Source organism: Chelonia mydas, chromosome 1 (assembly GCF_015237465.2).
Source record: "Chelonia mydas isolate rCheMyd1 chromosome 1, rCheMyd1.pri.v2, whole genome shotgun sequence".
NCBI lineage: Eukaryota > Metazoa > Chordata > Testudines > Cheloniidae > Chelonia > Chelonia mydas.
In genome coordinates this window covers 256765199-256780107 of record NC_057849.1, presented here as the reverse complement: position 1 = coordinate 256780107, position 14909 = coordinate 256765199, and the positions used below count along the sequence as shown (strand labels likewise).

At 45.8% G+C, this 14909-nt stretch overlaps 1 protein-coding gene across 6 annotated transcripts in view; it reads right to left on the bottom strand.

Moving 5' to 3' along the window:
* The window catches only part of TNRC6B (trinucleotide repeat containing adaptor 6B), a 233827-nt gene that overhangs the window by 192327 nt on the left and 26591 nt on the right, over window positions 1-14909 (bottom strand). For 5 of the 6 annotated variants that reach the window (XM_043543759.1, XM_043543761.1, XM_043543765.1 and 2 more), the window contains exons 3-4: window positions 10394-10466; window positions 3263-3350 (exon numbers count right to left, since the gene is read on the bottom strand). In XM_043543759.1, coding sequence (XP_043399694.1) covers window positions 3263-3350; window positions 10394-10466 — 161 coding nt within the window. Of the gene's footprint in view, window positions 1-3262; window positions 3351-10393; window positions 10471-14909 lie in introns of those variants that run through there. The other variant, XM_043543773.1, reaches the window with a different exon arrangement.

The following is a 14909-nucleotide window of genomic DNA, read 5'->3' as shown; positions in this document are numbered from 1 at the left end:
TTTTTTTTAAAATGTATACCATGATAGTTGCTAAATCACCTCAAACAAGAACTAAGCTTAAACAGATGCAGTGAGTCTTCCTGAGCTTGTACCAGGGAACAGCAAAGACAGGCATAAATTTTCAATTTACCTCAACAAATTAGCTATGAATCAGACAGTAATATAAAATGTCAATACTTAACCATTTCACTGCTAATCCTTATACAAGAAACAGCCAATTAACACACTGATCCCACTAATTGAAATTTCCTTCGACATCACTTCAAGTGTGAAAATCTCCAGCTGTCTCCTACTACCTGCAGCTTCCTCGGGACTCTTCCTCTTGCTTTGCTACAATACCTTCATCTCATTTGTGCAGGAGTAAGAACAAAAAACTTGTCTAGAAGTGAATATCTTAAGCAGGTGCTAAACAAGCGGGGCCTGATTCTGATTTCATGCACATAGTGGGGTAAATCAAAATTATCTTCACTGAAATAATTAAAAGTTATACTGGTGTAAAACTGGTCTAAGGTACACTGGGTACTAGCTCCATGAACTGCAGCAGTGTAGCCTCATTTGAAGCAGCATTAGTACTATAGTTTCAAAGAAAGAATCAATGTATGAAATACACTATGCACTGCCATGCATGACTCAGTCCTTTCTCCAAGCCTACGGGAGAAGGCGTGTGCCAGGAGACTGTGACCACTGTGGAAATTACAAACAATTATTTACGGACTCAGAAGAGATTCTTTTTTAAGTCAGAAAAATAGTGGTTGCAATGTGGGACTTTGAGGATGGTGGGAGGAAATGAAAGGATTCTAAAGACTCGAAAATATGGATACAAAGACCCCACCAAAGCAGGAAAGAAAAAAAAGTAGCCAAAGCTATTGTCCAGAACTGCACGTATCCATAAGTATTGCATATTAGCCTTTATTTATAACTTAATACTTGGGGTCCAGGGAGGGCAGAGGCAGTCCAGAGCAAGTGTTGACAATACACAGATAGATATTCTAATGCCATAATTTTGAAATAGGACACTTCTCTAGAACACTGAGAATGAGCCTGACACAAGTCCAAAGCAATAATGAACAAAGAGCCATATAATCCACTTTGTTTCCACGAGGACACACTTATTTTTCTTGGAAACTAAATTTTTTTTTCTTATGATAAATTTTTAAAACCCTGTTCCTTTACATCTGCACACATGTAACTAAACAATATGTATGGCTCACCTGGAATTCAAAACTGGGGTCAGAGAAAATAGCTATCATTCAAATATCTGTAAATGCCAAATAAAAGTTTAATATTTACAAGATGGTACAACTAAGAGGATGGCAGACTGAAATCAAGAGGGAAATGTAAATCAAATATCAACTGAATGGTGTAAGTCTCCCAATGGGAGGGAAGGAAAGCTCATACCTACAATCATTTAAAATGAGACTAGACAAAGCACTAGAAAAATCTATTTTAGTAAGCAATCTAGCCCAGTGTATAATGGGAAGAAGGTCTAGATGTGCTCATGTATTTTTGCCCCCATTTCTGATATATGCCAGTGCTGTTCAGCTATCTGAATAATAAAATCAGACTGCAGATGCATGTTAACGAATCTCCCAATTTCTTGCAATGGTAACAGTTGTTTCAGCCAGCAATGTACATGTTCAGCTACCCAGAGTCTCTCTAAAAATACAAATTTTCCTTTTAAAATATATTTGGGGGTGCAAGGAGGAAGCAGTCATTACCAACCCCACCACCACAATTAAATGTGCTAAAGAAAAGCTTGCTTTCATAGTAGGTAAAGACACTTTTCTAACTAGGTAGTTCTTTCAGTCAGCCTCCTCGTGTTCACAAAAGAAAAAACCCATAGATTACTTTGCTGAAAAATAAGCACCAATGACTGTGCTCATCAAACAGAAAGCTAGAGTGCTTCTAGAATTAGTAGCTGATTTCACCATCCTTTTTCCCTTTACATCTCGCCAGTGAACTTTCTGAAATAGCAAAATCCCTCTGAGCAAGGTATTCAGCTGCCTGAGTGAATTACATGCACCACTGTTCTAACAACAGTTTGGAACCTGCTATGGTTTTCATGGACTAACTCTGAAGTTCAGCAATCCCTCCTCCCAAAACCATTTAAAAGCTCTTTGTCCCAAGCCTTTTCCAAGAAATTCCACAGAATCACCATAGCAGCTCTCTTTGTACTAACAAACCATCACCTTGAGGTACATGTATAGCTCATATACTTTGTTAATCTGTTAAGGTAGGCAGATATGTGAAGAAAAACCATACGAATGTGTCTCAATGGAATAATAAAGCCTGAAAAAGTTAGACTGATTTTCCCAATCCTCAACAGGGTTGTCTTGTTCAGACTTAGTGAGAGGGTACCTAAAATCTAGCACAAACAAGCTAATATGAATTTGGTTTGGTTGAAATTTAAAATGGAATGCAATACAATTTACACATATTCGTAGCAAAGTGAATACTGAACTAGCTTTCTGAAGAGATCATTGTTTTTAAGACAGTAAAATATAGCTGAATGTCTGTGCAGCAGTACAGTAGTCAGTGTACCATGTCATTACACAGAAGAGCCAAGGTCATTTGTGAAATTGGAACACCTGCATCTTAGGCTAAAGGAAGCACCTCTTTGAAGAGAAAGGGCACTATCCTGTATCCCTTCACATCTCCCCAGTGAACTTTCTAAACAAGCAATATCTTTCTGAGCAAGGTATTCACCTGTCTGGGTCAATTACATGCATTACTGTTCTGGCAACATTCAAGTTCTCACTGAACAGCTTCTCATGCAATGGTGCATCTCTGGAATCAGTTACTACCAAGGTGGGTATCGTGCTAGGGTGTGACTTTTGTGGAATAAATCCGTAGATGTCGAGTAAAGGAATATTTAAGAATCAAAACACGAGCTAACAGATTGGCTTGCAACACATATACAGTGACTTCGGGACCTGAGGGACCAACTGTCTAATGCTTTAATCAGGGTGGAGTGGGGCCAGGGTATCCTCACCACTAATACTTAGAGCCTTCCAGTTCTAGTAAAAGGGATAAGATAATGAAAAAGTTCAGTGTTTCTTTTAAGAGCTTCCTCTTTCTCCCACCCCAGACATTTCCTGTACTGTGTATGCAGATATCATATACATACTGTAGTAATATTAGACTTGTTCAATTCTACTTTTTAAATACAATCAACTCAGAAGTTAGTGTTTACAATGTCTGTTCCCTGTATGAGCAAGAAAGCTCCTGCTCAAGCAAAGTTTAGTTGCAGTATATCACTGACCTTGGGACTGCCTTCCTCCAGTATTTCTCCCTCATCGGTTTGCATGGGAACAGAATCTGTGCAAAACTGCAGAAATGCAAAATAGTGCCTACAAGAAATAAAGGGAAGGAAAAAACATTTTAAAAAAAATATATAAAAAAGAGTTTGCCATCTTCAACATTTTTGCTGGAATCTCATATAACACCACAAATAATACTGAGAGTCTTGGCCTTTAATCAAATAATACTCTGTATTTAACAGGCCGGACCTCAATCAGTGACTTGCATTCAGGACAAGATAGACAGACATTTTTTTCGTTCTAAAGAGAGCAATGTGTCTAGTAGGAGCATATTACTATTTGTTTTAAATTTAGAAGTGTCAGAAGGAAATGGCTGAGAATTTACATAATCATTGTATTCACTCATTCATAAAAAGGGTGTGCTCAGCAAAGAATTACACAGATTGGAGGTCAATAAATCTCTTAATAATCTAATTTAGAAAATAATCTAAATACAAATACCAAAAGCCAGCTTTACAAATACAGAATAGAGTGATATTACCCTGGTTGCTAGACTAATCAAAAAACTGTCAGCTTGACAGTGGTCCTACTATACCTGCAAATTCTTACCTTAGGGCAGAGGTCCCCAAACTGTAGGGCACGCTCCCCTAGGGGGGCGTGGAGGACCATTCAGGGAACAGTGGGGTGGAGCCCCCGCAGGCCAACCCCCAAGGGGGTGGGGTGCAGCAAAGTAGCACCACCTAGCTCCACTCCCTGCACCCTGCGCCAAGTTAAGGGAATAAAGTGGATGAAGAACCAACTTGTTATATGGTAACAGACTGCTACAATTTTACTGTTCTGAAGGGCAGAGACTCAGAACATTCTTTTATATATGAAAAAGAGACAATTATTTCCACATTTTAATGATGGAGTTGATGGTTATTGAGAAAAATGGAAGAAGTGCCTGGAAACATAAAAACTACTCCTGGGGAAATTCTGCACCACTCCCACAGGCAGAATTCATGTCTCCCACAGATTTCCTTGCTTCCCCACAGAAAAATGGGGGAAGGATAGGAGGGATCAGGGCTGGGGACACCGTAACTGGTGGCTTCTACCCTGCACCAGGCTCAGCTGCTACTCAAGCTGAGCTGGGGAGGAGAGGACTTTGCTCTTCTCTTGCAAGAAGCGGCTGGGGCGGGGACCAGAATCCTCCCCAGCTACAGGAAGCCCCACCCCCCGCTTCCTGCCCCTATCGCAGGGGGAGCACTCACTGTACAAGGAGCTGCTCCCCCATTCGCCCAACCTCTGTGCATCTTGGACCCAACTCCATACCCACACCCCCCACTGAAACAAGCCCCCCACACCGAGCATCATCCCCTGAATCCAGAGCCCCCCTGCACCCACCCCTACCGGCTGAGCCCCCACCACCATCACACCCGGACCCCCCCACATCCAGATCACCCACCTCTGCACCCAGACCACCCACCTCTGCAGCCAGATTGCCTCCCACTGCCCTCCCCACTCAACCCTCCACCCCCCTGCACCCAACACCTAGACCCCCACCATACTGAGCCCCAACCAGCTGCACCCAGACCCCCACACCAGCAAGCCCCACTGCCCCAGCACCCAGATGTCCCCACTATGCCCTCTACACTCCCCCGCCGAGCCCCATCCCCCCCAGCCAGACCTCCCTGCTGAGCCCCAACTGCCTTCACCTGGACCCCACCTGCAGAGTCCCATTGCTACGGCACCCGGAACCCCACCAACAAGCCCCTGTGCATTCAGATCCCCCACTGAACTGCCCACAGATTGCCCCACACAGAACCCTCTCACCTGGATCCCTCCACATTTCGATCCTGCCGGGCTGACCCTGCTTGCCCACTCCTGGTGCACTTGGTTTGAAGGGGCAGGGCTCTTGTGCTGTTTCTGGGTTGGGTGCAGCCTCACTGCTAAAGTCCATGTCCTGGAGATGGGGAGCGGCACTGTAGGGTGATCCCTCACCTCCATGCAGCCAGTGGCCTGTGCTCCCCACTGCTATGCTGGAGCTCCACTTTATTTATTGACAAATAAAATCTGCAGAATTTTTTATTTTTTGGTGCAGAATTCCCTCAGAATTCCTGGAGTACACCTGCATTATCAGATGGGACTAAGCCCTGGTCTACACTACGAATTTCGGTCGAATTTAGCAACGTTAGGTCGATTTAAGCCTGCACCCAACCACACGACCAAGCCTCTTTTGTCGACTTAAAGGGCTCTTAAAATCAATTTCTGTACTCCTCCCCGGTGAGGGGAGTAGCGCTAAAATCAACCTTGCTGGGTTGAATTTGGGGTAGTGTGGATGCAATTCAACAGTATTGGCCTCCGGGAGCTATCCCACAGTGCTCCATTATGACCGCTCTGGACAGCGCTCTCAACTCAGATGCACTGGCCAGGTAGACAGGAAAAGCCCCGGGAACTTTTGAATTTAATTTCCTGTTTGACCGGCATGGCGAGCTGATCAGCAGAGGTGACCATGCAGAGCTCATCAGCAGAGGTGACCATGCGGTCCCAGAATCGCAAAAGAGCTCCAGCATGGACCGAAAGGGAGGTACTGGATCTGATCACTGTATGGGGAGATGAATCCGTGCTATCAGAACTCCATTCCAAAAGACGAAATGCCAATATATTTGCCAAAATCTCCAAGGGCATGATGGACAGAGGCTACAACAGGGACACACAGCAGTGTCGCGTGAAAGTTAAGGAGCTGAGGCAAGCCTACCAGAAAACAAAGGATGCAAACGGTCGCTCCGGGTCAGAGCCCCAGAGCCGCTTCTTTGATGAGCTGCATGCAATTCTAGGGAGTGCCCCTACCACTACCCCACCACTGTCCGTGGACACCTGCAAGGGGGGAAAAAGTCTCACGCAACAGGGATGAGGATTTTTTCCAAGGAGAAGGTTGAGGATAGCGCACAGCAGGCAAGCGGAGAATCCCTTCTCCCCGGCAGCCAGGAACTGTTCATCACCCTGGAGCGAATACCCTCCCAAGGCAGGCTCCCAGATCACGAAGCCGGAGGAGGCACCTCTGATGAGTGTACCTTTGTAAATATAATACAAGCAAGCGTGTTTAATGATTAATTTTCCCTGAAGACTTGGGATGCATTCGCGGCCAGTATAGCTACTGGAAAAGTCTGTTAACGTGTCTGGGGATGGAGCGGAAATCCTCCAGGGACACCACCATGAAGCTCTCCTGGAGGTATTCTAAAAGCCTTTGCAGAAGGTTTCTGGGGAGGTCAGCCTTATTCAGTCCTCTATGGTAGGACACTTTTACTACACCAAGCCAGTAGCAAGTAGTCTGGAATCATTGCAGAACAAAGCATTGCAGCAAATGGGCCTGGGCTTTGGTGGCATTCAAGCAACATCCATTCTTTATCTCTTTGTGTTAGCCTCAGGAGAGTGATATCATTCATTGGTTCAAATGCGGGAAATTTGTTTAAGGGGACATTCAGAGGTGCCCGTTCCTGCTGAGCTGTTTGCCTTTGGCTGAAAAGAATCATAGAATCATAGAATCATAGAATATCAGGGTTGGAAGGGACCCCAGAAGGTCATCTAGTCCAACCCCCTGCTCAAAGCAGGACCAAGTCCCAGTTAAATCATCCCAGCCAGGGCTTTGTCAAGCCTGACCTTAAAAACCTCTAAGGAAGGAGATTCTACCACCTCCCTAGGTAACGCATTCCAGTGAAATCATCCCCACTGTTAGCCACATGGGAGGGGAGGCCCGTTCATGCTGAGCTGTTCACAGGGATCTTCCCTGATACTAGCCATGCAGGGGGGTCGGAAGTGAAGCGATCATCCAAGAGAATTGGGCGGGGGAGAGGGGGTGTTGGGTTGTGCTGCACATTCACCCTAAAACCGCAGCCCCTCCTTTTAAATGGCCAACCCAACGGGCTTTGCTTGGTATGGGAAAGGAAGGCGCTGCTGTTTGAAACCGTTCCCACATGTTATGAAGGTTGAAGAAGCCGAAACCCTTTGCCTTACCATGGCTGTCTGCAAGCCGAACTCTGTTGCCCAGTCGAGCACGTGTTATGTCTCATACCAAATCGGCAGGCTCTCAATATAAGAGGCAAAATGCAACCTTGTACCAAAAGCACATGTGCTATGTAATGTGAATCGCCTGATTCAGTGTGAAATAGTCTTCCCTTTGTTCTCTAAAATGTATCTTTTTAAAAACTACTCTCCCTTTTTTTCCCTCCCGCAGCTGCAAATATTTCAACGCTCCCCCTATCATCTCCGTCCCAGAGGCTAGCGCAGATTAGAAGGCAAAAAAAAAAAAAACGCACTCACAATGTAATGTTCTCAGAGCTCATGCAGTCCTCCCGCACTGAAAGCTCAGCAGAATGCGCGGAGGCAAACAATGGCAGAGACCAGGAAAACATTAAATGAACGTGATGAGAAGAGGAAGGAGAGCAATGAGAGGAGGGAGGAGCGCAATGCTAAGTCTAACGGGGGAACAAACTGACATGCTCAGGCGTCTGGTGGTGGTGCTGCAGGAAAGACAGCAAGAGCACAGACCACCACTGCACCCCCTGTATAACCGCCTGCCCTCCTCCCCAAGTTCCATATCCTCCTCACTCAGCCACTCCACCCCAGAGGATTGCCCAAGCAACAGAAGGCCGGCATTCAATAAGTTTTGAACTGTAGTGTAGCTTTGTCCTTCCCTCCTCCCTTCATCCACCACCCCACCCGGTGCTTCCCTCACCCACCCACCCCGGGCTACCTTGTGAGTTTTCCCCCTATTTGTTTGATGAATTAATAAAGAATGCATGATTTTGAAACAATAATGACTTTATTGCCTCTGAAAGCAGTGATCAAAGCGGGGCGGTCAGTTGGCTTACAGGGAAGTAGAGTCAACCAAGGGGGCCGGTTTTCATCAAGAAGAAACAAAAAACTGTCACACTGTAGCCTGGCCAGTCATGAAACTGGTTTTCAAAGCTTCTCTTATGCGCAGGGCGCCCAGCTGTGCTCTAATTAACCTGGTGTCTGGTTGTGCGTAATCGGCCGCCAGGCGATTTGCCTCAACCTCCCACCCCGCCATAAACGTCTCCCCCTTACACTCTCAGATATGTGGAGCACATAGCAAGCAGCTATAACAATGGGAATATTGGTTTTGCTGAGGTCTCACCTAGTCAGTAAACTGCGCCAGCAAGCTTTTAAACGTCCAAATGCACATTCTACCATCATTTTGCACTTGCTCAGCCTATAGTTGTACTGCTCCTTACTACTGTCTAGGGTGCCTGTGTATGGCTTCATGAGCCATGGCATTAAGGGGTAGGCTGGGTCACCAAGGATAACTGTAGGCATTTCAACATCCCCAACAGTAATTTTCTGGTCTGGGAAGTAAGTTCCTTCCTGCAGCTGTTCAAACAGACCAGAGTTCCTGAAGATGCGAGCATCATGCACCTTTCCCAGCCATCCCATGTTGATGTTGGCGAAATGTCCCTTGTGATCCACCAGTGCTTGCAGCACCATTGAAAAGTACCCCTTGCAGTTTATGTACTGGCTGCCAAGGTGGTCCAGTCCCAAGAGAGGGATATGCGTTCCGTCTATCACACCACCACAGTTAGCGAATCCCATTGCCGCAAAGCCATCCACTATCACCTGCACATTTCCCAGAGTCACTACCCTTGATAGCAGCAGCTCAGTGATTCCACTGGCTACTTGGATCACAGCAGCCCCCACAGCAGATCTGCCCAATCCAAATTGATTCCCGACTGACCGGTAGCTGTCTGGTGTTGCAAGCTTCCAGAGAGCTATCACCACTCACTTCTCAACTGGGAGGGCTGCTCTCATCTTGGTATTCTTGCGCCTCAGGGCAGGGGAAAGCAAGTCACAAAGTTCCATGAAATTGCTCTTACGCATGCGAAAGTTTCGCAGCCACTGGGAATCATCCCAGACCTGCAACACTATGCGGTCCCATCAGTCTGTGCTTGTTTCCTGGGCTCAGAATTGGCGTTCCACGGCATGAACCTGCCCCATTACCACCATGGATGTCCAAATTGCCAGGGAACGTGTTTTGAGAGAAGTCTGTGTCCATGTCCTCATCGCTATCGTGATCGCGCTGTCGTTGCCTCCTTGCCTGATTTTGCAGGTTCTGCACATACTGCAGGATAACGCGTGAAGTGTTTGCAATGCTCACAACAGCAGCGGTGAGCTGAGAGGGCTCCATGCTTGCCATGGTATGGCATCTGCAGGAGAGCAGAGTTGCAGCAGAAGCGGTGGATGACGACGGATGCCATGAGAATAGATATTATACAGAACGACGAGAGGACCTGCAAGATGGAGTCATGGCACCAGGAGAGAAGAGTTGCAGCGGAAGTGGTGGAGGACGACGGTTAGCACTGCGCACATTTCCCAAGGAAGAACACAAGTACCCAGGAGCACATGACAGACAACATGGAAAAATTCGCTATTAAGACAAGAGCAGGAGAACAGAGTTGCAGTGGAAGTGGTGGATGACGACGACGGTTAGCACTCCTAATGCACCGTCTGCTGACAGCAATATGGCATCTGCACGGAAAAAAGGCACGAAACGGTTGTCTGCCGTTGCTTTCATGGAGGGAGGGGTGACTGACGACATGTACCCAAAACCACCCGCGACAATGTTTTTGCCCCATCAGGAATTGGGAACTCAACCCAGAATTCCAATGGGCAGTGGAGACTGCGGGAACTGTGGGATAGTTACCCACAGTGCAATGCTCCGAAAGTCGACGCTAGCCACGATACTGTGGACGCACTCTGCCGACATAATGTGCTTAGTGTGTACATATGCAATCGACTGTATAAAATAGATTTCTAAAAATGGACTTCTATAAGGTAGACCTTATTTCGTAGTGTAGACATACTCTAAGTTTTCACTGTTTCTAAAAGGTTGATACTCTTATCGCCACTGAACTCTGCCAAAACACACCACAGTACACATATCTTTATCCAACAAGCATGAAAATCATCAAGCATTTACCAAAATCTTACACCCAAACCCACAAGAAATAAGAGAAAGGGAAGTATGCTAAGACAGCAACAAGCATTGCTATGCCAGTCAATTAAAGGTTAGCATAGGTTAATTCTGCTCTATTCCCCCTTAAAATTCCAAGTATATATTGGTGTTTAGATGATTTTACCTTTGACAGTTTCCTCGGGCTGCTAAAGCCCACAAGGATCCGTCCTGGCTACATTCAGTGCAAAAACAAAACCCTGAAAAGAGAAAAGAAAAATCATATATAATCAGCTGTGATTAATCACGAGATCAAAATATGTACAAGAGAAAGGCAAACTTCCTTCTGAAGATAAGCAACCCCTCACTTCCAAAATGATTTTTTAAAGTTTATCCACTTTCTAAGTAGGGCCCTACCAAATTCACGGCCATGAAAAACATGTCATGAACTGTGAAATCTGGTCTCCCCCTTGGTCTTTTGTGTGCTTTTACCCTAGACTATACAGATTTCACAGGGGAGACCAGCATTTCTCAAATTGGTGGTCCTGACCCAAGAGGGAGTTGCAAGGGGATTGCAAGGTTATTTTAGGGGGGGTTGTGGTATTGCCACCCTCACTTCTGCACTGCCTTCAGAGCTGGGCAGCTGGAGAGTGGCAGCTGTTGGCCAGGTGCCCAGCTCTGAAGGCAGCGCCCCACCAGCAGAGCAGAAGTAAGGGTCACAAAACCATACCATTCCACCGTTACTTCTGTGCTGCTTGCATCAGAGCTGGGTGGCCGAAGAGTGGCAGCTGCTGACTTAGGGCCCAGCTTTGCAAGCAGCAGCACAGAAGTAAAGGTGGGAATACCATACCATGCCATCTTTACTTCTGCGCTGCTGCTGCTGGCGGCGGCTCTGCCCTCAGAGCTGGGCTCCTGGCCAGCAGTCACCGCTCTCCAGATGCCCAGCTCTGAAGGCAGCATCACTGCCAGCAGCAGCGCAGAAGTAAGGGTAGCAGTACTGCAACCCCCTCATAATAACCTTGTGACACCCCCACAACTTCCTTTTGGGTCAGGATCCCTACAATTACAACACCGTGAAATTTCAGAATTAAATAGCTGAAAATCATGAAATTTACAATTTTTAAAATCCTATGACCATGAAATAGACTAAAATGTACCATAAATTTGATAGGGCCCTACTTATAAAGAAAAATAATTGCACAGGTAAAAACTCATGACTGTAAAGGAGGTTGTGAGAGCTACCTTTTTGCCTTATTCTCAGTTTTGTTTGCTTAATAATGGAACAAACTTCTCATACCCACTGCGCTCCCGTGTCAATATGCTCCCCTGCCCCAAGCAAGTTGCTCTTCTGAACCAGTAACTGCATGCTACAAAAAAGTATGACTTTCACAGAATAGGAGTTGAAGTATAGAAGTATTAATGGAGATGCAGGTTACAAGCAGACAGCCTTAAAAATATATTGATGCTATAATACTAGATTATTTATTGTTACACACATTTATAACATCCATCACCAGAGCATCTCGGTGCCCTTTACATATTTTAGGTCAAGAACCATCAACATTTTTCCAAAACTGGAGAACTCATACTTTGTAAAACCTCTTCCCTTCTCCCCGCACAGCATTTAATCTTTTATCTCTCACTCACACACACACTGACTGGGAGAACCAGCCAGCAGACTAAATGTTAGGGATTTCACAGCCTGACTTTAATGGAAAACCTGAACAAAGATGCATCTTACACTGTCCTGCATCAGAGAGCAAGCTCAGACCCACTTCAAGCAACAGATTCCAGCAGTGTGGATCTGTCACAGAAGTCAACCAGTTCCTGCAAACTCCACCCTTGGGAGAGATAACTAATTGTGTTCTGTGAAGAACTGATGTCATAACAGGACATAAGGAAGACGTGATCTCTGAAATTGCTGGGACCATTTAGGGCAGGCCTCACACATTTGTACTTGTCCATTTGCCTAGGGTAATGGTTCTCAAACTGTGGGTCAGGACCCCAAAGTGGGTCGCAACCCCATTTTAATGGGGTCACCAGGGCTGCGTTACACTTGCTGGGGTTCGGGGCCCAAGCCAAAGCCTAAGGGATTCAGCCCCGGGCGGCGGGGCTCAGGTTACAGGCCTCCTGGCTTGGGCTGAAGCCACTGGGCTTTGGGTTTTGACCCCTTCCCCACCCGAGGCAGTGGGGCTCAAGGCTTTGGCCCCCACACCCGAGGCAGTGGGATTTGGGTGGGCTCAGGCTTCAGTCCCCTTTCCTGGGGTCACGTAGTAATGTTTGTTGTCAGAAGGGGGTCGCAATGCAATGAAGTTTGAGAACCCCTGGCCTAGGGTGAATAATTTTTTTTAAAAGTGAGTAAAATCCTTTTTTCATTATTATCCATCACCGAGGCAAATGGCAAGTACAAGTGGATTCTGTGCCTGTGAAACTACCTTTTCATGACAGTTTTGCAAGACTGATAGAGTGCTGTATGGACGGCACCCCAGTTTTCACCCAGACATGAACTAGCAGCCAGGGCAAACACCAAAGCATAAGTGTAACATGCTCACACCAGTCTTCCCTGCAGCTTCTGAGGAGTCTTCAGGGGTAAACCCACATAGAATACATTCCAGTTCTATAACACTGAGGTGACAGAGGCATCAATAACTAACAAAGTCCATGCTGAGATACTATAATACTTTTGCTAGCCAAGTATAAAAGGAGTTTCGAACTACTGCTCCGCTCTGGGAACCCAGGACCAAAGCAGAGTCTAGTATAACACTGTGAAACACTTCTGCAATAGGTGAGTAAATACCCTCAACTGAGAAAGAGGTTACAGTATTTCCTACTTTTTAACAATGCTTCTCCTTGCCAATAAACATTACCATCATCGTATCTGAACTAAGTCTAAGCCAACTGACTTTCATCCAGTGTCTTGTTTCTACCAAACATTAACAGAACAGGGAAATGGTTCCATCTGGACATAATGAAAAGGATCCATAGAAATGAGAGTGTCATCCACGGTGTAGCCCATCATGTCTCACAATCTACCCCAGGGACTTCAAGTATACTTTGAACAAGTGAAAACGGAATCTTCTGGAGTGACTGTACTGAAAGTGCTCAGAAAACAAAGCCATCACCCTGCACAACTTCCTGGGATTTCTCAGAAATTAACTTGTGGCGACCCTTCAAAGCAACATCATCAAGACAGCAGCACACAGTGATAAACATTAAAGGCTACTAATAAACCTAAAAGCATCAGGATGCATGTCTGACTGTCATCCACTGTCCAATGGTATTATCAACCTACCAGCAAGAATAATGCAATTTCAGGGTCAGACCTAGGTTTAAAAACCTGATTGACTGGGATCCAAAGTCGGAGGATATCAGGTGCTACAGGAATTGGCATAAGACCGCCTTTTCAGTGGCCCTTCCCTGAAAAGTATTGGTTAGAGGCTGGATATTAAGGGCTTATCTACAAGAACAAATTAGTTTGTGGCAAGCTGGGGCACCCTGCCCCTGCAGCACCCTGCAGCCTGCAGCCCAACCACCCTGCAGCAGGATCCACATGGACAGTTAGCCTGCAGCACGCTAGTGCATGGCAGATTCACTCCCCAGCTTGCCACAAACTAATTGTTCTTGTAGATAAGCCCTAAATTGCCATGTCATCAATGTCAAGTGATTGTGTTTTGCGCTAGGGCCAGACTACAGCATGCTTATGGGTTGCTAGCAGCGCTCTCCTCAGGGATGCATGAATTAATCACCATCATAATCTGCCCAGCATGCCCCACTGGCTTTTTACCAGTCACGGCACGAGAGGACCTGTACAGTGAACCTACTCTCTCTCACTGAATGAAAATCAGGGAAGACTGGACATTCATTTGCTCCCTCCTGTTTTGATAGTGCTACCACAGGTCTCTAAAGACAGCCCTGAATGTGACCAATAGTGTTGTCCAAGTAGTTTAAAAGACTAAAACCTAATGAAGGCAGACTGGATTAATCAGACAGACCACCACCTAGAGTAATTCTGCTGAGAAGGACTTCACAGAAATCATGGTACAGAAGAAAAGTCCAAGTGTGGTATCTACAGTGGCAATTTGTCGATGAAACTTTTGCGTAAAAAGCCCTGTGAGTCTCGTTGAGGTGGCTTTATTTCGCCAATGAAACTGAGGAGTTTCAACGCCAAAAGTGGCACTGCAGTGCGTACACCTCCACTGTTTTGTCAAGAGAAGTGGTCTTTCACAGAAAAAACTTGGCAGTGTAGACAATGCCTTAGTTTCTAGCAGAGCCAGGACCTAGGAATAAAAAACAAAACACACACACCCTTATGATGCAATCCTTCAGATAAAGCATCCATTTCTGCCAACAATGTTGTAGCTGGTGCTGTAAAGATCCACCTGCATAAGCAGGAATTTTACCCAGGTAAGCAGTAGTATCCATTCCACTAGAATCTCTGAAGGATGTTAAACAGAAGCTACTGAAGTTAGACATTTTTGAATCGGCAAACCCAGATAACTTGCATCAAAGAGTTTTAAAAGAGCTGACTGAAAAGCTCACTAGACTATTAATGTTGACTTTCAATAAGTCCTGGAGCACTGGGAAAGTTCCAGAGGACTGGAAGAAAGCTACAGTTGTGCCAAGTTTTAAAAAAGGTAGACAGAATGATCCAAGTAATTATAGGCCTGTCAGCCTGACATCAATCCCAGGCAAGATAATGCAAC